Raw genomic sequence first — 25,958 nt, forward strand, 5'->3', positions numbered from 1 at the left:
CATTTTTCCGTTGGAATTTAATACTTATTATCTTTTTGTCAAATATTTGAATAATTCTATGACATTATATTTATAGTATAATTTTTTTTTTTTTTAAAATATGCATTTTGTGATGTTTGAAAAATCATGTACTTTTTTTAATGATTAATTAAATTAAATATACTAACTTGAAAAATATATATCAATTATTCTTTTATAATATTAATTTAAAATATACATTTATCAATTAAAATATTTTCAAGAGACAATATATATATATGTATATATATTTTAAATTCTTAATTCAGTATCATTTATAAAAGTCTTTGTTTGTCAAATATTGATTTTTAATTTTTGTTAATTAACTTTTATTCTATATATAAATACTGTAACTAAGTGGCAAAGAACTGGTACAATTTTTTCGATTAACTATTCCAGCTTCATACAGTCGCTTCTGGTCATCGGCTGGTCATACCTAAATCAGCTGGTGGTTGTTGAAATTCTTTTTTGATCTGCTATTGTTACGAAGGTAGGTTTGACTTGCATCATTCTTTCCCATAATAATTGATAATTGCAAAGGTAATGTTCAGTTAGATCGTAGAATAAGTGGGTTGGGTGTTCTTTTTGATTTTTTAAGCTTGCACTTCATCACTGCTTTCAGGCTGTTTTTGGAATTAGGTTCTCTCTCTAAATTACGCATCAAACCTGAAAATGTTTTATCCAATGTCCTTTTTGCAAGCAAACAAACACATCCTTTGATAGAATATGTTAGACTGTTAACACTCTGTAGATTCAAAATTTAAGACCAGATGATCTACTGTAGGTTACAGCTGAACCTGAAATTTCATTACTCAAGGAAGTATGCAAGTATATGTTGAGTTTTGCATTTAGTTACCGCATTAATTTTTAGTCTAATAAATTGTTTAGTTTTAGGATGAATTTAAATTTTAAATATTTGTTAGTTTGTTTAGTTTGTTGAGATAGTTTAGGATTTTGAATTTCAAATAATGCAGATTATGTGCTTCACGTTGGCTATTTAAAGCCCTCCTAAGCGTAAGAAAATTATTGAAAGCTATTGAAAGTTATTCAATCCATTGAGAGTCATTTTAAACCCCTTTTCGCTGCCCCATCTTTTAAAAAAAAAACCAACAGTGGTATCAGAGCCTCATTGATCTTACGAGATCTGTGAGTTCTTCCAAAGCGCTACCATACCATTTTTAACCCGTCAGGCTACTATTTTCAACCTGTACTTATTTTCAAAGCGTTAGGCTATTTTCAACCAAAAAGATGTCAAGCAACAGTCTCTCTTTGAATGCCCCAAAAATTTTCACAGAGAAAAATAATCAAATTTACTTTGTGAAGAAATCATATCTTGAAACCTATGCTTTTATGTGATGTTGTGATCAAAGAAAAATTCTTACAATATTTAATGAAGCCTATGAAAGCTCTTTCAAACAAGAAAAGATTGTTGATGTTGTTCTTTAAGCACAAAACCAAAAGAAGAAAAAAGAAAATCCAAATTCAAAAAAAAAAAGATCAAAAAGAATTTAGATCAATTGCAAGAGCACAAATTGAGGAGGAACAATTTTTAAATTGCAGTAACTAAATCAAAGGAGTGTTGAGTTTTGCATTTAGTTACCACAGTAATTTTTAGTCTAATAAATTGTTTAGTTTCATGATGAATTTAAATTTTAAATATTTGTTAGTTTGATTAGTTTGTTGAGATAGTTTAGAATTTTGAATTTCAAATAATGCAGATTTTGTGCTTCATGTTGGCTATTTAAAGCCCTTCTAAGCTTAAGAAAATTATTGAAAGCTATTGAAAGTTATTCAATCCATTGAGAGTCATTTTAAACCCCTTTTCGCTGCCCCATCTTTTTTTAAAAAAACCAACATTATATCCGCATGTGTTTATTAATCTTCATCAGTTTTACCTTTTGTTTCCTATGCTTCAGTTATTGACTCATCGTATTATTTCTTCTGTGCTACTATTTCTTCTTGAGATAAGCATCCAGTATCCCCTCGAATTATTGACAAAGTTTCTACGACACATTCCAACCTCACAAGGGTCCTGTTACCCTTGAACTCAATTTTAGCATTATTTTTGTCACTCTTTTGTTCTGACGTCACTTTTATTATATAAAATGAGGTCCACATCAAAGGTGCCGTGTCAGCTAAAAAGATTGACAAAAGGTGTTACGTCAGCACAAAAGGGTGACAAAAATACGCTAAAATTGAGTTATGGGGATAATAGGACTCCCTTGAAGATGAAGTGTGTCACTCTTTCTTCTTTGTTATTTTCATCACGGGTTCTTCGCTCTGTATTTGCTTTACATACTTACTTTTCATAATTTGTTGTGTTTAACTGCCTGTTGTTCTATGGTATGGTGCCCTTCTCTCTCTGGTTGATTGTTCACCCTGCACCAGATGCATTAATAAATCATTGTTATTTTTTTAGCGGCAACAATGTGTTTCCTTTTGTAGATGAATGATGAGAGTACAACATACACAGTGGATGAAGCACTTGTTGCCCTTGGCTTTGGGAATTTCCAAGTCCTTGTGCTTATCTATGCAGGGATGGGTTGGATTTCTGAAGCTATGGAAATGATGCTTCTCTCTTTTGTTGGACCAGCTGTGCAATCAGCCTGGGGTCTTTCTACTCATGAAGAGAGCTTACTGACTAGTGTGGTTTTTGCTGGCATGCTGGTTGGAGCCTACTTGTGGGGTAGCATTTCAGACAAGTATGGAAGGAGGTTAGTGACTCCATCTCCATGTCTCTTAAGTAATATCGCAACTACAGTGTTTATTGTAACCGAGTCTGTATAAGAGAGATGCTACAATTGAGGATACTTATTACTGTGTTTCTTATAACTACTTTTGGTGTAATACTTGTATCAGAGTGTTTTTTGCCCATACAACAACAACAACAACAAACCCAGTATATTCCCACATAGTGGGGTCTGGGGAGGGTAGAATGTACGCAGTCCATACCACTACCTCCATACTCTTTAATAAAAATATATTTTTTCTATCAAGAAAATCTTATTAGACCCCCTAATCTTAAGCTATTTTTTCAATTACACGCTTTAGTTTTGTGGGTGTCCCAGTTTTAAGAAAAGAGGTGCTTATCACACAACAGTCTTGCCACATAATTTTTATTTTACTATTTTTTTTAATATCTTCGTCACAATTTTTTGCATTTCACTTTTCTCAACATTCTTAAATTTTTTTTTACTCTATTCCCATGCCAAGTTTTTGTAAAGTTAATTAGCCAACGGCCCCGCTGAACCACAAGATGAATCAACATCATATTCATTACCATTTTAAACATCCACTACATTTCCACCACCAATCTCACCATCGCCAACAAAAATCCACTGTTGAATGCAATGTGTTTGGTACATCCAGAAGTATTTTTCCTAATACAATCATTTTCCTAGTAATTGGTTACCAGAATTATTTCAATAATAAGAACATTTTTCTTTGTATGAGAGTTGTGAGTGTAGCTACAAGTCAAGTCATAAACATTAGTTCTTCAAACAAGGAAACTTAAATAAAGCAAAACAAAACTGACCCAGTTCTTCTGATCAAAATAAAGGGAAAGAAACCATAATGAGATATGTGTATTTGCTTAAAATTCAAAGAAAGAAGAAATTACTCTCACAGAAGATTGATGGAAGTGTTGAAAGCCATGAAAGCTCTATGAGATATGATTGAAGAAGCCGGAAAAGTTTACATTTTATGAGATTGTAAGGCCACCATATTGATTTTCAGTGTCATTGCTGATGATTTGCTTTCAAGAGAAAATAAAATTCACCTTGATTGTTTCACCTGCTTTATGTTGTGATAAGTTGTAAACGTATAGTAAAGTACCACCTGTGACCCCTGTGAGCCCCGCCTTTACATTGTTTCACCTGCAGAAGTTTATCTGTTCAACAAGGTGCAAAGAGACAAGCAGACCATTTTGCTGTCGCTGGACTTATATTCTGGTAGGGAAGATGTTGGGTAAGGAAACAAGAAAGCAATAAAAGAAATAAAAAAGGGGAAGAAAGAAAAAGTTTTGCAAGTAAGATTGTAGTTATCAGATCATTTTTAGACGAAGAGTTGAAAGTAGGAGAAGTTTTTGGGTCGCATGTGGTATGGAGAGATAGAGTTGAGGTTTTGGGATCAAAGTAGAAATCATTAACTGTAAATTGTTCGTAGTCGGCAGTAGAGAGGGCTTAGCTTTGATTGCACAAGTTGCCCTCTCATGGTTGAATGTAAAAAGAATTGCTTTTGTTTAGCAACTGTCTTATAAGGACGATGCTTCCTCTATGCCTTATCAATAATTAATAAGTTCGTGGAATGTATGTCGGAGAAGTTCATTGGGTTTTGAGAAAAATTTTTAAAGCTTAGTTGCTCTATTATAGGCAAAAATCACCGCTTGATGGTGTTGATTTGTGGAGGTGGAGAGAGAAGGGTTATCTTGTCACAGTTAAATCATATTAACCGAGATTGTTGGGAAAATAGGAAACAATCTTTCCACATCATTCTATTTGGATACCCTAGGAACTACATGGGTGCACCAAAAGAAAAAAAGGGATGGGACACTCCTTCAAAAGCTCTCCTATTTCTCTTTCCAAATATCTCACATTAGAGTTAAGAGGAGTAACACTCCATGCCTTGTGCCTTCTTTTCTAGCTCCACTCTTCAAGCCGAACATCAACTCCTTCATGGATCTTGGCATTACCCAAGTGATGCCAAACCATGTAAACATATCCTCCCATAACCTCGTGGCTAATTTTCAATGTAACAAATATGATCCACGTTCTCACCAACCTCTTTACATACAAACCACCAGCTTATGTAAAAAAACCTTTCGTTTCCTAAGGTTCTATGCCGTCAAAAACATCCTCGAGTAGCTAACCAAGTGACAAAGCAAACCTTCCTCGACACCTTTGGTATCCATACCGCACCATATAGAAAAATATCTTCCATTGTAACAATTCGAGTTACCAACACACTGATAATATATATTATTATCACTGAGAACTAAGTGCAATTGAGAAATGTAATCAACAAACAATAACAACTAAAAGTCCTTAAGAGAATGGGAAATACAGATAGATAGAAGGGGATGAGAAGCCATAGAAGAATTGGAGATAAGAAACATAATCCCTTCCATCGGTCACTGCCCCCTTTTAATGTGCTCCTAACCTGGATCCCAAAGGAAATCCACTTTATTGTTGGGCTGTAACTTCACCTCAGGCCCAAGTCCATTGTTAACTATGTTATTACTTGTTTAGTCTACACAGCCCATAACAAGGTTCATAACAATACCTCCATCCTCAATAAGAACCTTGTCCTCAAGGTTCAAGATAAGGAATCCAGTAAAAAGTGAGTTATATTTTGACCAAAGTGTGATAGTAAATAGTTGGATATGATGTACATCAAGCAGCAAAATGCAATAACCATATAACTCCACGGTTCCTGGTGTAGTAAAAGCATATGAGTGATGCTGGCTTGAAAATCTTTTCGATCCAAATGCTGCAACCTTCGCCTAACACAGTTGATCTATCAAAATAGCTTGCAACTCTTTTGAATAATTGCTAGAACCAGTGAGTAGAGTGTGCAACGTCTCCATGATAGTGATTGCCTTTCCCAACACATATTCCTGTAACCAAGAGCAACAACAAATCACCTTAATTCATTGGCATGCACAAATGAAAGAGCAGATGCTGAAAGCATAAGATGAATGCATCCCGAAATTAATAGTTTGCCATTGTCAAAGACAAGAATGCCCCATTGAAAAGTAGTTGCACATTCTCTGGGGTCTTTCTCCATTTTCCGTAACTTGTAGTTACATGAATTGCGGGAAATAAACTTCTGTAATGAACCTCCAACTGCAGTATTCATAACATCTGTGCACATTCTATTAGCAACTCTTAGAAGTCTACAAAATATGGTCACCTTGAATTCCAAAAGATCCTCACAAAAGCTGTTCACGCTTCGGGGCCACAAACCTCCTGAAGCACCCATGTAGATGTAATTTGACCAAAGCAATGAGTCGTTTAAAATTTTCAACATAGCTAACCAGCAAACAAATGCCCTGTAATTCAGAGGTATAGCAGATGCTAAGCCGCTAATATAGGAACCTGTTATTTTTCCTAATTTGGCTAGACTTTTTTTTTTTTTTTGTATATAAATCATCAGCAAAAAAACTGGAAGCCGAAATTACATCATTGAAACTACATCCAAAAGATTGAAACTACATCCAAAAGAGTAAACAATAGACTAAAACTAAATCCTTTCTCATCTTACAAGGATCCTAGGATGTCTACTATAGAAACTGGGTCATCTATATGCTCCGAGCTACACCAATAACAAAAACTCATAATGCAGCTCATCTTTAACTTTTGAAGAGAGCTGCTGTTGCATTCAAAACACCTAGAGTTTCTCTTTCCAAATGTTCCACCATATTACTGCCGGAACAATTCTCCATCTGTCTTTGTTGGTGCTACCACCACCCTCAGAATTCCAGCTAGTTAGTGCCTCCCCTATTCTTCCCGGCATCGTCCACCTTATGCCTCTGAAGTTGATAAAAAGATTCCAAAGCTGGCTGATCAATTTACAGTGAAGAAACAGATGATTAATTGTCTCTCCATTATGTTCACAAAAAAAACATTTTGATCACATATGTCTGCCCTTCTTCATTAGGTTCTCATGAGTTAAAACAGCTTCCTTCACGACCAACCAAGTGAAAATAACTACTTTATATGGAATTTTTACTTTTCAGATAAGCCTCCAAGGCAAAAAATTGATCTGAGACCCATCTAATTCTTGTCTTTATAGGCAGAACTAATAGTAAAAATGCCCTTGCTGTGGCATTTCCATCTTAGGGTATCTTCTCCTTACTGTAGACTCTTGCATTGGTCTAGTGTGCAATAAAAGTTGGTCAATCTTTCCATCTCCCGGTCTTGCATCAATCTTCTATAGGTCAAGTTCTAGCCTTGATTTAACCACACATCATGTAAAGTAGAATTCTGTTGCTGATTTAAAATATAAATGCTAGGGGACAGTTGCTTAAGACTTCCATTTCCTAGCCAATTATCTTCCGAGAGCAAGATGCTCTTGCCCCTTAACTTTCTCATTGAACCCTTCAATTTCCAGCCACCATCCTTCGACTTTGAAATAAGACTTCGTGTGTTCCCAACTGCCACTCTAAAGCTCTATTGGTGTGTGATTAGAATCTGAAGAATCTCCTGCTTAATATTCTTGAAATGTTCTCCCCATTCAATAGAGTATAAGAACCTGTCAATCCTGGAAGAGGTTTCCAGGTTGTTCCCCCAGTCCAGGTGTAACTTCCCCCATCTAGTTGAGGATCAATCAACTCCATATCCTCAATAAAATTGGAAAATTCAGCCATGTTTGTAGATGTTCTGGAGCAATTCTTCTTCTGTGTAGCGTATCTAACAACCTTAAAATCACCGCCTATCACCCAAGGCCCTGAAAACAGACCTCTAACAGCCCCAAGTTCCCACCATACTTCTTGTCTTTCCTGATTGCGATTTGGTGCATATACCCCTGTCATGTGCCAACTAAAATCATGACTTGTCGACTTGACTGTAGAAGGAAAGAGGAGATACAATGTGCTCTCCAATGAGTTCAAGAGCACAAAGAAAAGACGATAGTTAACGAGTTCTTTCACACCATGGCCTCATAGGAAGTAATATTTCTTGTGCGATGCTCCTTATAGTTTCAGGTGTGACTTCCAAGAATGGACAGCTTTCCAAAAACCCAATTGATTCTCCAGTAAAATTGTTGTCCAACAAACACACCAGCCCCTTGGATCAACCTCTTGCCATTCCAAAAATCCATATATCAAAATGCCAGGATATGTTAGAATCAGTATTAACAACAAAGTCAACAGAGTAATTTGGTTGAGGCACAAAGCCCCACTTGACTTAAACTTCTGAGGACCCTTTTGATAGACAATTAAGAGTATCTTACACAAACAAAAGTGGAAGTATGTGTTTGATATGGGGATGGAACGCAACGTAGCACCTATGCGAAAGACGAGGTAATATGGCATCTGACTGGAGGAAAGCAAAGTGTCACCCATGTAAATTAAAGTGTTCATGTCAGAAACTGGTTTCTCTCTAAGCTCCTGTAAGTTTATCAAAGTACGTTTCCATTGTGTAATGTTCCTTAACCATATAGAGATTAGAAATGTCAATATTATCTCCAAGCCTCACACAAAACATTACTTCCCCGACAATATGAACAGAACCAAGGATATATTGCGTCTTAATCAGAGAACCAGATTGTTTACTCCAAATAGTTCTCTCCTTGTCGTAGCAACATTAAATGGCAATACAGTCTGTGGAAACTGTCTAGTATCGTACCATTTGCACAAATAGATGTTGAAATCACGTGCAAACCATAATATATTGGTAAAGACTGTGTGCACTGCCAACTGCCTTATGTTTACATGTAAGATCGTCAAGTGAAAAAACATTGGGACTAAGTCTTCGTTTGAGGAAATCCATCAAACAGGTGGTGCCCACTGCCTAATAAACCTAGAGCTTTGTCACCGTTCACTTCGATTGCGCTATCACCGTCAACAGATGGCTTGATTGGAACAGTCAGAGGTTTAAAATTACCAATTGTTGAGCAATTGATCGCGTCCTCTTAACTTTTCCTCCTCCACAATTTCAATTTCTATCGGTGTATCCATATTGCAGTTGCGACCAATTGAAATCATAAAGAAGGAAATTCAGCGGTGTTCGAAAATTACCGATTGAAGTTTCGTACATCTCAGAAGGGACATCAAAATTGCATATAGAGTGTGAGTTTCCATCGTCCAAATCAGACGCAATCCGAGACTAGGACCTCCTCTGTTTCCTACTTATCGTCCAAAGATGTAGTCGCATCCGAACATGCTTGAGTATCAACAAGCTTTTGGGAGCAAGCAGAGAGGGTATTCTGGAAGTTGTCTAGGTGACGGCGCAATGAGATTGAATCTCATCCATTTTCAATAGTAGATCAGTAATGGGAGACAATTTAATTTCTGGAGCAATGAGTCTGCTGTAATGGCAAGCCAATTTCTCTGTGAAATGCTTCCAATCATAGAACTGGTTATTGCGATACAACCAATCAAACCAAGCGAGGACTTCACCATCTAAGTAAAGGTAAGAAAGAGAGAGCCACAAATCCTTAGAAAAGCCATGGAAGTAGAAATACCGCTCTGCCTGAAAAAACCCATACTTTCGGATCAGAATCTCCCGCTTAAGCGGTGCATCTCGACTGGTATCTGCCAACTAGCTCGTATTGCTTTTGGAGTAAATTTAGCAATCTCTGAAGCTAGGCCACCTCCTAGTCATGGAAATACCTCAAAACCCATAAAGTCCGTCTCTTTGTGTCCTCCTAACTTGTTGAACAAACAATTCCCTTTGATAGGAAACACTATACGATCTTGGAATTCATCCTTAGGTACCAAACTTCCACACCACTTTTGCCTCTAAAAACTAACTCTGTGCTCCGCCCCAACCCTAAATGTAATGTTATCATTGAAATCATCCTACCCATTATCATATTCCTCCTCGCACCACTCCTGAAAGGTACTGATCGCATTTGTTCTCCACCCCCCTTTCATTTTTCGTATATTTTTGCTATCACCCTTCTCCATAAAGCTTTTCTCCCTTCGTCCCAAACCCTAAGGGCTTGTTTGGTTGGGGAACAAGTTAACTCGAGATAACTTATCTCAATATTAGTTATCCTGTGATTGTTATTCCACCCTAATTGTGGGAAAAAATTAACTAATTTCAGGATAAATTGTTCTGCGACTATATCCCAACCTAATAAGGGATAAACTTATCCTAAATTTAATTTTGGGATTAGTTATCCCTTATCCTTCTCAGCAAGCAATCCCTAAGTGTAGGAGATGTCACATACTCCCATCAAACTAAGTGAAACTTCTTTGCATTGTTCACCGCATCCCAAAGAAAATCTCTTTGCAACCTCTCCAGCTTACCTATAACAAGGAAAGGTTCGTTGAATAGGGACATATAATTGTAGGGATACTTGATAGCGTGCTCTTAATAAGCACTTCTTTGGACATGTATCTTTTGTACCCTTTTACTGACCTGATTCCAAGTGGCAAGATACTTGATCAACACTCCTAGGTAGGTAGTAGGGATAGTCCCTTCTATTGTTCTTTTTTTCGTTATCATTAATTTTATGGTATTATTGTTGTTTCTTCGACACTATTGAAGCAATCACCACTCTCAGTATATATCATTGAAGTAAGTAAGCAATCATGAGAACAATTCTATATGGATACAATTATTCATTATGGGGGTGTTTGGTATGAAGGAAAACATTTTCTAGAAAATGTTTTTCAGTTTTCTCTTGTTTGGTTGGTTTGCAGGTTTTGGAAAATATTTTCCAAATCAACTCATTTTCCTTAGTTTAAATGACTTCCCTTAAAAAAGTAAGGAAAACATTTTCCAAAACTCTCTTTCAACATCACTATTAAATTGAAATATTCATACAACTCTCAACATCACTACTCCAACCCTCAATGTCCCACCCCAACCCCCCACCCCACCCCCACCCCCAACCCCTACCATTCAAAACTTTTTTCTTATCCACCTTTTTTATCATATTCGTTCTCAGTCTTTTTGTTAAATATATACAAATACTTTTAGAAAACATATACTTATCCAATTTGCATAACGAACACATAAATATAAGTAGGGCTGGGCATGTTTTGGTTTAAATAGAAAAAACCGAATCGAAATTTAATTTTGGTTTGGTTTTTCGATTTTACGGATTGGTTTTGGTTTCAAATTTTAGAAATTTGGTTAAACGATTTGGTTTTCGAAATTTCAAAAAAAAATCGGATAAACCGAAAAATCAAAATTATATAAATAATATATTATAATTTATACATATATATATATATTTTGTATTATATGTAAATTTACTAAAAATATAATATAATCTAATATAACATATAAATATATAAATATATAAATTCTAATCATTTAGTAAACCTAAATCCTAATATGTTGTTTTGCTTTTGACCGTAATAGTAACATGAAGGCTGCAACGACGCTCATCCATCCTCAGTTCATTTGAAATTTCAATATTGCCAACAACAGTTGCAGTCGTTTGCTCAGTTTGTTTGCTCAGTTCGTCACTGCCGTCGACAGTCGCTGCCGCGTGCGGCCATTGTGGTCACGCCAACGGTGATGACTTGGCGAAGTCGATATTTATGATTATTTCATTCGTATTGGATTAATTATATTTGAGAATGAAAATAAGTTTGAAAAAAGATTATTTTTCTAGAAAAATCACCAATTTTAAATGGTCACTACTTTAATCTTCAAAATCGAAATAAAAATACGAAATAACCGAACTGAATCTGTAAAAACTGAACCAAACCGAAATAATTTTGGTTTGGTTATGATTGTTATTTTCGTCAATCTGAAAACCAAAAAACCGTACCGACATTCAACAATCAAACCGAACAAACTAAATGCTCACCCCTAAATATAAGTAAGAAACAACTTATTTTCTTAGAAAATATTTCTCCTCCTTCATATCGAACACACCCCAAAAAATATTTTTTGAGGTCAAAAAATATTTTTCTAAAATGTATTTTTATGCTTTAGCTAAAGATTAAAATGTATTTTTTAAAAATTATTTTTTCATTTTCCAACCAAACATTACAAAATATTTTTCGGAAAATATTTTCCATCCACCAACCAAACATAGGAAAACAAGTAAGAAATCAACTTGTTTTCCAAGAAAACATTTTCCATGGAAAACATTTTCCTTCATACCAAACACACCCTATATCCTATTTCAAAATTTAGAAATAAGTAAAATTGATTCAATCAATAAACTGAACTTCTTTTACTTCAAATTCATTATAGAAGAACTCTAAGGACCTTTTTTGGACAGTGATGGATACAACAGCCATGGTCTTTGTAACTCAAAACACTTCGGTTGCACATTTATTTGATGAATCATGAATGAATGCTAGAGTCTGAGAAAAAAAAATGTACAATTATTGACAGCCCATGTTAGCATTCTCATTCCAAAAGTATTTCTGTAGTCCTTGGTTGTCTCCGTCAGTTACAACCGGTGAGATACATAGTAACCATGACATTGTTGATTGTCTTCCTTTATACCAAATGCTTACTCATATGATTTCACTTATAGCCAATCTTCGTAATTGTGGAAGCTCCTCCCTCCTTTCGTAGATTGTGTTGTCATATAATTTTTTAGTCTATATCCATCTATAGTTTTATTGGTAATCATGATCAACAGCATTGTGGATTACATGTACTGGACATTTCTCTTCCTATATCGAAATCAATTCTGGCGTACTCATTTTTTTCTTCTTTTGCTTTTCCTGTGGTTTGTCATTCAGGAGAGGGTTTCTTATGACAGCAGTATTTACTGCAACAGCTGGCTTTCTAAGTGCTTTTTCATCAAATTTTCCTTTGCTGATTATCCTCCGATGTTTAGTTGGTATTGGTTTAGGAGGGGGGCCTGTTCTCTCTGCTTGGTTTTTGGAGTTTATTCCTGCTCCTCAGCGAGGCACTTGGATGGTAGTATTTTCAGGTTTCTGGACTGTTGGTACAATTCTTGAGGCTTCACTTGCTTGGGTAAGGCAATGTGCATTGGATTAACGAACGTCTTTTTTTTTTTTTTTTTTTTTGTATTATGGCCATGGAATTGATTCTCATTTGTTTTTATCCTCCTAACAAAGAAGCAAGCAAGTGGTCTTGCTTTTTTGGTGTATACTCTCGGTACAGTATACACTGTGAATAAGTGCCTTCTTGTTTGTCAAACATAATAGCAGGCTGAATTTCTTTGGCATTGTGCTTTTCATGTCTGTCAGACACAATGGTTTGCTGAATCTCTTAGACAGAGAATAATAAAAGGGGTGTGGTAACCTTACACCGTAGCTGCAAAAAAGCAAAAGTGAATCCTTGCTAGCTACATTACAGGTGCACTATCTTAGATACAGAGAGCTAACAAAGTTGCAAAGGAATCTGGGGAATCTACGCCCACCTAAATAAAGTAAACATCTAGCTTTAAGGGTGTGGCTGGCAGTTTATTGTCCATCATCTTCCGTTCCGCTCATGCCATAAACACCAAAAATTCCGGCAGGTACCATCCTCCAAATTGTTTTGACGGAGTTGTCAACTTCCCAACTGCCCCAGGATTCAAAATCCTCCTTGATACTGTTTGGCATAACCCAATAACTCCAAAAAAGAGAACAGAACATGTTCCAAAGATCTGTTGCAACTAGACAATATAGAAATAAGTGATTGTTGTGACACATGATATCTGTTGACTAACTAAATCTTCCTTTTGATAAGGTTGTCTTGAGTCAAACATTTCTCATAGAGTGCGGTCCAGCTGAAACAGATGATTTTAGGATGCAATTTAGTTTTCCCAGATCAACTTCCAATGCCGGAGATCAGTGACTTCATTTTGTGCCTTAATCAGCGGCTTGATCATTCAGTGTAGTGTACTAGATCTTTATTTATTTATTTTTTTGCGTGGGGTGGGTGGTGGGTGGGTGGGGCGGCAAATAAAAATCTCAAAATCCGTTGGCTCTCTAATCCAAGTCAGATTTCTAGTTTGATGCTTTGTATACCATGAATAATATTTAAGAACCACATGAAGCATGCATTTTTTGGTTATAAGGGAGATATTCGGCAACTCATGTTTTATGCTACTCGCAGGCTGTCATGCCAAGGTTGGGTTGGAGGTGGCTACTTGGATTTTCAGCTCTCCCCTCTTCTTTGCTTCTTTTGTTTTATGGTGCAACACTTGAGTCACCTCGATATTTATGCATGAAAGGAAGAAAAACAGAGGCACTTGTTGTTTTGGAGAAAATTGCGAGAATGAATGGTAAAAAGCTTCCTTGTGGTATTCTTGTCTCTGATAACCAAATTGAGCTAGATGAACATTTGTCTGTATCAGAAGATAAAGAGTTGCTATCCCCAAGTGCTAGTGGAGATGTGACACCCGGACAAGTGGAATCTAGTCAAGGGGCAGTCTCACCACTAGCTACTCTCCTTTCACCAGAGTTAGCTAAGTCAACCATTCTTTTATGGGTGGTCTTCTTTGGAAATGCATTTTCGTACTATGGCCTTGTTTTACTGACCACAGAGTTAAGCGGTGGACAAAATAAATGCCTACCAGCTGATTTGCAACTCAAAAAGTCTCATGATGTTAGCTACAGAGATGTCTTCATAACTAGCTTCGCAGGTATTTGTCTCTTACTTCTAATTTTACTTGAATAGAAGTCGGAGAAAATTTCAGTTTCTTGTCACTTGACTTCATTAGATAGAGCTGACGATCTGGTTGCTTTCATTTACTTGAAGAATTCCCAGGTCTTATTCTTTCTGCAGCAACAATTGACAAAATTGGTCGTAAGCTCTCAATGTTTATTATGTTCTGCCTTTGTTGCATCTTCCTTATCCCTCTTCTGTATCATCAACCTCAAGTATTAACAACAGGCCTCCTATTTGGAGCTCGCACGTGTATTACAGCAACCTTCACGATTGTCTATATTTATGCTCCAGAGGTAAGCCTTGTAGATCTTCAAGAGTCTAAAACATTTTTTGTTACCTGTGAATAAAAATATTCAACAGACAGACGTGGTAGAGACAACCTGGTTACGTGTTTATTTCTCTCTCGTTAAATCATATTCAGCTATACTATAACCAAGACCGCTTCTGTTGCTGAAAGTATTTAATTACTTAGCCATAACTATTGGTCTCAATGCATTCATTTCAGATATATCCTACATCCGTGAGGACCACTGGTGTTGGTATCGCGAGCTCGGTTGGAAGGATTGGAGGAATGATATGCCCCCTCGTGGCAGTAGGTCTGATGCATGCATGCCATCGATTTCTAGCCATTATTCTATTTGAGAGTATTCTGCTGTTATCAGGTGTGTGTGTGTTTCTTTTCCCATTTGAAACAAAGGGCCGTCAATTGAGTGATATTGTACCTTGATTAAAGCTGCACAACACATCTATTTGAATTGATCAATCATTTACAGCTCGCTCTAAACTTGGTACTGTCGGATCACATGAAGTCTCCTAAAGTTCCAAAAAATCTGGTGACTGCACGTTCTTGGTTATTATGCTTTCTCTAATGTCTAATACTCACGTTAAAATAATAAACTATTCCAAATTGCTTGTGAAAAGAAGGGGGAACAAACGAACAATTTTGGAAAACAGTCATCTGAATTAGGACAGGAAGCAGTAATGGAAACCACAACTCGCATGAATACTTTTCATTCCCCAAATAAGTCTTTATTTGGTTCTCTGAATAACAATCCACTGCTTTCAAATTATTTTTGGACATTTGATAAAAAGAAGAGGAAGTAGTGAAGATGTATGCCCAGTGAAGGAGTGGAGGGAGCAGAAATGATGGGTTTGACTGGGAAATTAGTTTTTGTTTTTCCCCTTTTCTTTTTAGAAGGGTTAATGGTGTAAATGGTGGGATAAGTTATTCCGGTTTGACTAATGTCTCCAACAAAATATGGGATAAAATGATCCTTCATTTTATCCAGGGACTACTTATCCCGTATACCTCACGCCAAACAACCCCTTAAAGAGTATTCAATTTATACTTTTGTATTGGTTTTTAGGCATCCTGCAATGAGTTCGCAGTTGAAACTATCGGACAAGATGGAAAAAGGATTTGTGTACATATATTTTTCTTTAAGAAAAAAATCGAGACATGCTGTTAAAAAAGGGACAATCTAGTTATTCAATTAGATAAGAGTCCTTCAAGTCTTAAAAATTAAGTCTAATATTGCGTGGATCCATTTATTCCTTTTTTTAATTAAGGACTTGAGAGGATTTTTCTCAAAAAAAAAAAAAAAATCCCATGCCAAATTTTCGTGAAGTTAATTAGCCGACGGCCGGCCCCGCTAAACCCCAAGATTCAACATCAACTTCATTAGCATTTAAACAAAAATCACCACAATCATTTCCCAGTACATAATTGGTTACCAGCTAAAAGTCAAGTTCTTCAAAACAAGGAAGCATAAATAAAGCAAAACGAAAGCGATCCAATTCTTCTGATCAAAATGAAGGGAAAGAAACCATAATGAGATATACTTATTTGCGTTTTGTCTCAGTGACTCAGTTAAATAAATTCACTTATTTTACACAATTCTCTTAGATGCGAAAAATCAAATGGAGGGGGAAATGAGATGTCGGATTGAGAATTTCAAAACTTAGATGATCCATTATACGAGCAAAAATCCGTGCTTGATAGTGTTGATTTATGGAGGTGGAGAGAGAAGCGATATCTCGTAACAATGAAATCATATTAATCAAGATTATTAGAAAAATAGAAAACACATGGGTGCACCAAAAGAAAATAAAGGAATTGGACATTCCTTCAAAAGCTCTCTCCTATTTCTTTTTTCAAATAACCCAAATTAGAGTTGAGAGGAGTAACATTCCATACCTTTGTGCCTTTTTCTCTAAAACTCTACTCTTCAAGCCGATCATCAACTCCTTCATTGGTCTTGACGTTACCCAAGTGATGCCAAACCATGTAAACATATCATCTGATAACCTCGTAGCTAATTGCAATGTAACAAAATATGATCCACATCCTCACCAACCTATTTTTTTTTTTACATAGAAACACCAGCTTGTGTGGACAACCTTTCACTTCCTAAGATTCTATGCCATCAAAATGATCACCCTCGAGTAGTTAACCAAGTGACGAAGCACACCGTCCTCGCACCATATGAAAAAATATCATCCTCCATACAGTCACCAGAACTTGTTATCATCGAACTTGCGTTGAAAATACTTTTTTGATTTCCCAACTCCCAATTTAAAGCATCGGATCTGTCGACTAATTCATATTGCTTTTGGAGTAAATCTAGCAATCAATCTCTGAAGCTAGCTCACCTCCAGTCCTGGATATACCTCAAACCCTAAAAGAAGTCTCATCCCTTTGTGTTCCCAGCTGCTTAACTTGCTGAGCAATATATAATTCCCTTTGACAGGAAATCCCATACGATCCAGAAATTCATCTTTAGGCATCAAACTTCCACACCATTATAGTTTTTACCTCTAAAAACTAACTTTCTGCTCCCCCGGCCCCAACCCTAAATGCAATGTTATCATCGGAAGCAACAAAAGAAAATTTGTTATTTTTCGATAAAATTTATCTATAACTAATTATTATTTGTAGTAGTAATCATCATTCATTTACACCGAGCACAATCGATCAATGAAGTTGATCGTCTCAACATTTACGTGCTATTATTAAAACTTAAAATTTTTTGTGGTAAAATATATATGTTATTCTTATATTATTGTATTAAAGTATGAAAGATATTATTTGAACTTTTTGCACTTCATTAAATATATTCGCAATAAATAAAATTGTCTAATTTTAAATAATTAAAAATTACACTTGCGAGCCACATATTGCTAAACTAGTATATGAAAATCTTACTCAAACAAAATTTTGAAAAGAATTTAAGTTTTTTGCATCGTCAGTCAGTGTATAAAATATTCTACGTTGGACGATTAACTAGGTCTATAAGCCAAAAACTAAATGAAAAGGATCAAATTTGACTTTTTTATTTATTTATTTATATAATTGAATAAACTGCAATAGCAAATTTAAGTTAACCGAAAGTGTAGTGCACACAGAATTTAAACTCTTTTGAAAAATAAAAATTTTAGAATAAACAGAAGCCGTTCAAATCTGATTGTGAGTAAATTAAATTTAACATCTTTTTAGGATCTTTCCAAATCAAATTTCGAAGACAAGTTGTTTTGGAATCTTCCATAAACTATATCAGAAGTAGAGATGAATAAATTAAGTACCCTCAAATAAGTTGAGGCTTTTTACTTGGCAATTTTCATTCGTTGCGATAGCTAGCGCTCTCTCTTCCTTCTCCAAAGTAGAGGAGAGAGAACACAAAGCTGAGAATATATAATTTTTTAATTTTTTTTGTTTTTTGAAGAAAAAAAAAAGAAGGGACGGAAGACATTGAGAAAAGAGTAATTATTATTATTATAACAAAAACCAAAAGAAAAGCCGTAAAAATCTATGGTTAGAGAGGTATGCAGTGGTTATGCCTCAAATTAATGGTGGTTTGTTGCGGGTAGGCAAAGGAAGGATGATGACGGAGGTGCAGGATGCAGGCCGGACACGAGTGCTTTTTGACGGAGACGGAGACGGAGACGGAGGAGACCGCCCGCAGCAAGAAGCACCCATTACGTCGTTTGCATGTTCTTCATCATCAAGATCAACATCATATAATAACTATAATCGCCGTCGTCTATTATCATCATCATCATCTTCCCGTCATCACTTGATGATCATTTTCCTTCTTCTTCTTGTGTCGTTGGCATTTGTATCTCATGTATCGGCTCAACCAGGAGGAGGAGGAGATGTGGACGATGACGACAACGATGACGACGATGCAGCTGGTCATAATCATGTTGCGGATGCAAAGAGCTCTTCGGAGGCCCTCCTCAACTTTAAAAGCTCGCTATCTACATCTTCAGTTAAAGGAAAGGAGTTGCTGGCTTCTTGGGTCTCATCCACAACCCCGTGTAACGGGAACAATGCCAATTGGTTGGGAGTAATTTGCTTTGAAGGGGACGTATGGGGTTTGCGACTCGAAAACTTGGACCTGTCCGGAGCAATTGATATAGATTCCCTACTCCCTTTGCGTTTCCTCCGGACCCTTAGCTTTATGAACAACACCTTCAAGGGGACAATGCCTCGTTGGAATAAACTTGGTGCCCTCAAGTCATTGTACTTGTCCAATAATACTTTCTCAGGTCAGATCCCCGATGACGCCTTCAAGGGTATGAATTCTCTCAAAAAACTTTATTTAGCCAATAACCAATTCACAGGCAACATTCCCTCCTCCCTCGCCACCTCCTGTCCCAGGCTCTTCGAGCTCACTCTTGAAAACAACAAATTCACTGGCTCTGTACCTCATTTCCCCCGAGACGTTGTCAAACTCCTCAACGTATCCAACAACCAACTCGAGGGCCCAATACCCCCTTCTCTTTCTTTGATGGATCCATCAACATTTGCAGGTAAGTAATTATTTAGCCAAGTGTACTAACTATATATATATATATCTTCAATCGTTTTCTTTTTGTAATTAGCTAGTTGACACAAAGAAATACGTGTTGCCTCCTGTGAACGTGAATCTAGTTTATAAATATACGCAGGGAACAAAGGCCTTTGTGGGAAGCCTTTGGAATCAACTTGCAACTCCCCAAGTCCAGAAGCAAATAGTCCTACTCCTAATAGCCTCAACTCCACGAACAGCGGTCAATCTGGTGATATAATTAAGAACTCGCCCTCTCTCCTGAGTAGAGTAATATTGATCGTTGCAATTTGTTTGGTGGTCTTATGTCTCGTGATTGTGTTAATTCTTGTCATGCGCCGCCGCAGCCATAGCAAGAGACAAAATAATCCAGAATTCACCAGCCGGGCTGTCGGATCAGATAATATTGATGGGGATCAAAACACCTTGAAATTAGCTCATGATCACATGACAATGAGCGGCAACCCAACTTACCCAAGACACGACAACAATATTAACAGCAACAAGGCGATAGAGGCACCAGCAACAGCAGTAGTGGGTAAGCTGTCGTTTGTTAGAGACGACAGGCCTCGATTTGATCTACAGGACTTGCTAAGAGCATCAGCGGAGGTGCTTGGCAGTGGGAACCTAGGGTCCTCTTACAAGGCACTACTTATGGATGGCCAAGCCGTTGTGGTGAAAAGGTTTAAGCAAATGAACCATGTAGCTAAAGAAGACTTCCACGAGCACATGAGGAGGTTAGGCAGACTAAGCCATCCCAACCTACTTCCCCTTGTAGCCTATTATTATAGGAAAGAAGAGAAGCTGCTTGTTTATGACTACGCCTCCAATGGTAGCTTGGCCAGTCACCTCCACGGTATGTATGTATATATGGACGTAGTTAGTAGCTAGTAAATAGTATACGTACGTACATTATTCTAAATTATTAATTACGTACTTACTCCCTTATTATATTGCATGCAGGCAATCACTCTAGGCTGGACTGGTCAAGTCGCTTGAAGATCATAAAAGGAGTTGCAAATGCATTGGCATACCTTCACAATGAGCTGCCAAGCCTAGCACTTCCGCATGGTCACCTCAAGTCATCAAATGTTCTTCTGGACAAATATTCTAATCCCTTGTTGATGGATTACACATTAGTGCCCCTGGTGAATCTTTCGCAAGTCCAACATCTTCTAGTCGCTTACAAAGCCCCCGAGTATGCACAACAAGGCCGCATCACGAGGAGAAGTGACGTTTGGAGCCTTGGAATTCTAATACTAGAGACCCTCACGGGTAAACTCCCAACAAACTACCTCGCTCTCAGCACTGGCTATGGCACCGAATTGGCTACTTGGGTAGAAACGATCATTAATGATAATGAATCAACCTATGACAAAGAGATGGATATCACTACAAAGGATACAACTACTCAAGGACAGATCCGAAAGCTCTTCAATATTGGAGTGGCTTGTTGTCAAGAAGATTTGGATACAAGGTGGGATCTCAAGGAAGCTGTTGAAAGTATACAAGCCTTAAATGACGAGGCCAATCCAGTTGACGTTGGAGCTTAATTTGACATCGATAGTACGTCCAACTATATATATATATATATATATATATACACACACATTAATTGATGAGTCCCCTATCTATACATACATATATAACTTATCCCACCAGTGCATTACATACCATGTTTGTACACATTTTCATTGTATACTTCACTAAGTTACTGAAGGCTTAATATATATATAATAGACCTGCATCCCGATCGATGTCTTCCACTCCATAATTATTGGACGCTATAGTTTGGAAGTGTATATAAATGTACATCTACAACTTTGTTTAGCTCTAAAATGTTCTGGTTCGATGGGTTTTGGGATCGTTTAATTTGGTTTGATCGAGGATAAAGGATAATAACTTCCGTATGTAAAATGATGTCACTTTGGGGAATTCAATATCTAAATTGACACCTATTTTCAATCATACTTTTAACATTCAAAAAAATGTTACTAGTTCTTTTTATACTACTCAGTTCAAACAAATATATATGTATATATATAAAACTTAGTAGGCGTTAAAATTAAATATTGTTCATTTTATTTGGAAAAATTTAATGTGCCAATCTTTTTACAAATAATATTTAGAATTTGAATGTCTTTTTCTACTGTGTTTGTTGAGCCTGTGCAACAATCTGAAGAAACATAATTCAGACCAGATATAATTGCAAAATCCCTCAGTGAAAATTTTAATGTGTTTCCGTTAAATTGCAACATTATAGCATCTGTTGAATTAGTTTTCAACTCAAGGGACATAGCGCATCTAAACAATTGAGACTGAACCCATGTTCCGGCATAGTGGCGTATTTAGGGATGGGCATGGTATGATATTTGAAACTTCAGTACGGTAATTTCGGTATTCGGTTTTTAAAAATATTATACCATTACCATACCGTATTAATTCGGTATGATTCGGTATTTTGACGTTTGATTTCGGTATTCTGCGGTATGGTAATTGGTAACCATAGTTTGTTTAACTTTAATAAAATATACTCGTATACTATAGTATTATTACTTCGACTTTTCAAAAGCATGTCTTAATTGTATCATAAATACACATTACACATGTAGAAATATTGAAAAAGAAGTACAAACAATTCCTTTTATTAGTCAATTACACCAAAAAGACATTTCAATCAAGACAGAGTAGCGAAAGTTTCAATGTCTAAACATTTTTATACTAATACTAAGTATTTTTTTATGAGTGTGTGTGTGTGTGTGTATATATATATATATATACACAAGTTATGTAACTATATATACTTCGGTATGATATTCGATATTTCGGTATGTCATTCATAAATGCCGAATACCATACCATATACCAAAAAAAATTGAAATGTGTACCATATACCATACCAAATACCATAATACCAATTTTGGTTCGGTATGGTAATTCAGTATATACCATACCATGCCCACCCCTAGGCATATTGACCAAAGCATGTTCCCATAAATCTTCTAAGCTGAATACTGGATAGCTTTTATTTTAAAGCATCAAATATCTTCATATCCACATAACACGAAACACGCAGTGACTTCTTAGGAAGATCTGTGATGACAAAACTACTATCCTGTTTAACCAAAAGAAGAGAAAATGGTCTATTACCCCCCAACCTTTAGTCGAAATTCCAACTACACACTCAACCTTTAAAGGTGACCTATTACCCTCCTGATCTATTTTTTTTGTATATTTATTACCCCCAAATGCTGACCTGTCATCATAAACCAAGTAATAAGACGTTCGTGCATTTCACGCGCCTGGCCCACGCCTAAACAAAATAAAATATCGTTTTCACATCTCATTTCTTTTTTAAATTCCTCTCTCCTCTCTCCTCTCTCCTCTCTTTTCTCTCCTCTCTCTTTTCTCTAAACGTTTCATCTTCCTCTTTCATCTATCTTCTTTGTAAAAACCGCGATTTCATCAATTTTTTTTGGAGGGGGGGGGGGGAGAATTTTTGTTCTAATCGATTCATTTTGATTGTGGATTTTCAAAGAATCATCTTGTTGCTGTTACAAGGTGTGATTTCTTCCCTAAACTGTAAAAAATTGAATTAGGGTTTTTAGCTAATCTCCAAATTCACAAATTAATTGAGTGAAATTAACTGATTGTTTCTTTAATGACGTTGTCTAAGTGTTTGATTAACAGCATAATAGGTTCGTAAATACATTTTTTGTTGATTGTTTAAGTAGGTTTATTAGAAATTAGGGCTTTATTAGAAATTAGGGCTTTTCTCTAATTTGTTGTTAATATGAAAACTTAAAAATGCAATTGTATTTAATAGGATGTGCGTGGTAAATATGTTGTTAGTTTGAGTGATTTTTTTCCAAAACTGATTTATTAGAAATTGGGACTTTTCTCCGATTTGTTGTTAACATGACAAAATTTAAAAATTAATCGTATTTAATAGCATGTGCCTGTTAATATCTTGTTATTTTGTTGTTAATTTTGTATCATGTTCATAAAATTTTATTTTTATTTTTCCATAATGTTTCTGCTATGCTACTACATCTTATTTGATTCTTTATTGTCATCAGGTAAGACATGAATGATTTTTCGTTGAAAACTCTAAGATGGTACCATGGTGGGGTCTTACATTATAGTAGGGGAAACCAGTTTATAAGAGGGGGTTAGTAATAGAATTTTGGATGTTGATATACATAAGATGTCATATTTTGAGTTGAAAGACTATATTAGAAAATTGTTACATAGCACAAGTTGCAGTTTTAGTATTAAAGCACGTAACTATGGCATTTTGGTAAATGTTGATAATGATATGAATATTTTTTATATGATGTGTTCCTTGGAAGATGGGGATGTAGTGGAGGTCTTTGTCAATCATTTAGTTGATAAGCCAGATGTTGTGGCCCCCCTCCCCCCAAACCTTTATTTTAAAAAAATGTTTGTCTTGGGGATTTGGAGGAATTTAGTGCATCTTTTAATGCTAGTCCTAACTTTAGGGTAGGTGAGGATTATTTAAATGTGGAGGACCCTACTTCTTCTTTTATTCCAACCATATTTTCTTTCAATACCATACCTCTTTTCACTACTGCATCAAGTGCTGCACCGAAGGCTGTTGTATCTAATGTTACTGCACCAAGTGCTGCTGCACCTAGTGCTTCTGCAAAAAGTGATGTTGCAGTAGATGATATAGATGTTGGTCTTGCTAGATCTGATTTTTCAGAAGAAGAAGTAGAGGGTTCTGATTATTCTACTGAGGATAGTGTTGAGTCACAAGGAGAATTAGTTGGAGATGATGATAAAGATGAGTATGGTAGTGATGTACATGAAGAGGTTAGGAAGTTGAGAGCTGAAAAGAGAAAGTTTCAAAGGAGAAAAAGAAGTGAGATAGTACCAGCTGACAATGCAGAGGTACCAGTAGGTGAAGCAGGACTAAATCTAGGTTTTAATGAAATTGAAGCAGGTAGAGTAAGTCATGAAGGAAGGCTTGGAGGAGATGAGCCTTACTTTGCGAGTTCTGATGAGAATAGTTTTGTATTAGATGAAGATGATTGTTGTGATGATGATGAACATGAAGTGGTTGATTCTGGTAGAGCAAGAACTGTGAAGTTGTCAAAAAAGAGGATAACAAATCAAAAAATCATTCATGACCCAACTGCAAAGGAAGTTGTTTGGCAGTTGGGTATGGTGTTTAAAGATGCGAGTGAATTTAGAAGAGCAGTGACTAAATATGCAGTAAGAAAAAGGGTTCCTATGGAGAAGTGGGTTAATGAGCCTAAAAAAGTTAGAGTTAGGTGCAAGGATGGTTGTCCATGGCTTTTATATGCAGGTCTTGATAAGACAACAAATGATTTCATGATAAAAACTTACATTCCAAAGTAACTTGCAATAAGACAGCTAGAAATTACTTGTGCAATGCATAGTTCTTAGCTGAAACCTTCAGAGAAAGAATAGTTGAGCAACCCAACATAAGAGTTTTCAAGTTGCAAGAGTTGATTAGGAAAAAGTTCAAACTTTATTATGGTAAGACTACTGTGAGAAGAGCAAAGGCTAAAGTCTTGAAAGAGTGTTGTAGAATTTGAAAGAATTTTTGACTATAAAGATGAACTGTTGAGGACAAACCCAGGGACCAGTTGTGTTGTCAAACTTGGTGAGGCTGATGAAGCTGGTAAACCAAAATTTTAGACTTTTTACATCTGCTTTGATGCTTTGAAAAATGCATGGGTACATTGTAGGAAGTGTATAGGTTTAGATGGTTGTTTTCTTAAGGGTATTTGTAAAGTCCAATTGTTAGTTGATGTGGCCTAGGATGGAAACAACCAGATGCTGCCACTTTCTTGGACTGTGATTGAAAAAGAGAACACAAATACCTGGACATGGTTTGTTAGGTGCATTAGGGATGACCTAAGACTTGGAGAAGGTGAAGGTCTCACCTTGATTACAGATATGCAGAAGGTATGTACATTATTTTATGTTTAAACTCATTTCCTTTTACTGTAACTTAGTATATGTAATTATTCCCTAACTTCACCCTTTTTTTGTCATGTATGTTTACTTAAGGGACTGTTTGCAGCAATTGAGGAGGTTTTACCTCAATTTGAACATAGAAGATGCGTAAGGCACATCTTAGTTAATTGGGCGAAGGATTGAAGAGGCCTCCAAAGAAGACAACAGTTTTGGAAGATAGCAAAAAGTAAATTTGAGTCTCAATTGAGGAAGAACATACAGAAGATGTAGTTGCTTGGTCCTGAAAAAATGATGCAAGACTTAATGTACTACAACACTAATTATTGGTGCAAGCTTTACTTCAACACTGAAGTGAAGCGTGATTCAGTGGATAACAACATGAGTGAGTGTTTTAATGCATGGATCTTGGCAACTAGGCACAAGACCATCATTTCCATGCTTGAAGAAATAAGAGTGAAGATGATGACAAGAATAGGCACTCTAAGGGAGTTTCCAAATACCTGGTGTAGTAATTATTCACCAATGTGTTTGAAGATTATAGAGGAGAACATCCACAGGGCTATGGATTGTAACATTGGGTTTAATGGAGTGGCTGATTTTGAAGTCAAAGAAGGTCTTTGCCAACACAGAGTGGATATTGTGAAGAAGACATGTAGTTGTAGGTTGTGGCAGTTAAAGGGCATACCATGTGCACATGGTGTGGTTGCACTATTGTTCAAGAAACACCCCCAACCTTATATTTGTAGGAAGAACAAAAATGATCAACCACAAAAATATAAATGATCACAAAAAAATTATCAAATATTTATAAAGCCTCATCCATAAACTAATTGTATACAACTACATATCATAAAATAAATAAAATTTTTATATGCTA

General features: G+C 36.2%; 2 protein-coding genes across 5 annotated transcripts; both read left to right on the plus strand.

Moving 5' to 3' along the window:
- The first annotated feature begins 280 nt into the window (after window positions 1-280).
- Window positions 281-15,412, plus strand: LOC107861578 (organic cation/carnitine transporter 7). Of its 4 annotated transcripts, none has more exons than XM_016706852.2 (7): window positions 329-508; window positions 2,464-2,732; window positions 12,401-12,638; window positions 13,728-14,256; window positions 14,373-14,420; window positions 14,508-14,575; window positions 14,788-15,406. In XM_016706852.2, the coding sequence occupies exons 2-7, from the start codon at window positions 2,464-2,466 to the stop codon at window positions 15,007-15,009; spliced, it is 1,374 nt and encodes a 457-aa protein (XP_016562338.2). In that variant the 5' UTR covers window positions 329-508; the 3' UTR covers window positions 15,010-15,406. The 4 variants fall into 4 exon arrangements, with proteins under 4 accessions (XP_016562336.2, XP_016562338.2, XP_016562339.2 ...); XM_016706853.2 differs by having other exon boundaries at window positions 354-508; window positions 14,382-14,420; window positions 14,788-15,412; XM_016706850.2 differs by having other exon boundaries at window positions 281-508; window positions 14,373-14,575; window positions 14,788-15,388.
- Window positions 15,413-17,723: 2,311 nt separating this feature from the next.
- On the plus strand, window positions 17,724-21,079 carry LOC107861577 (pollen receptor-like kinase 1). Its single transcript, XM_016706849.2, has 3 exons — window positions 17,724-19,094; window positions 19,233-19,967; window positions 20,075-21,079. Exons 1-3 carry the CDS (start codon window positions 18,116-18,118, stop codon window positions 20,662-20,664), a joined length of 2,304 nt encoding a protein of 767 aa, XP_016562335.2. The 5' UTR covers window positions 17,724-18,115; the 3' UTR covers window positions 20,665-21,079.
- The last annotated feature ends 4,879 nt before the right edge of the window (window positions 21,080-25,958 follow it).

Source organism: Capsicum annuum, chromosome 3 (assembly GCF_002878395.1).
Source record: "Capsicum annuum cultivar UCD-10X-F1 chromosome 3, UCD10Xv1.1, whole genome shotgun sequence".
Lineage (NCBI taxonomy): Eukaryota > Viridiplantae > Streptophyta > Magnoliopsida > Solanales > Solanaceae > Capsicum > Capsicum annuum.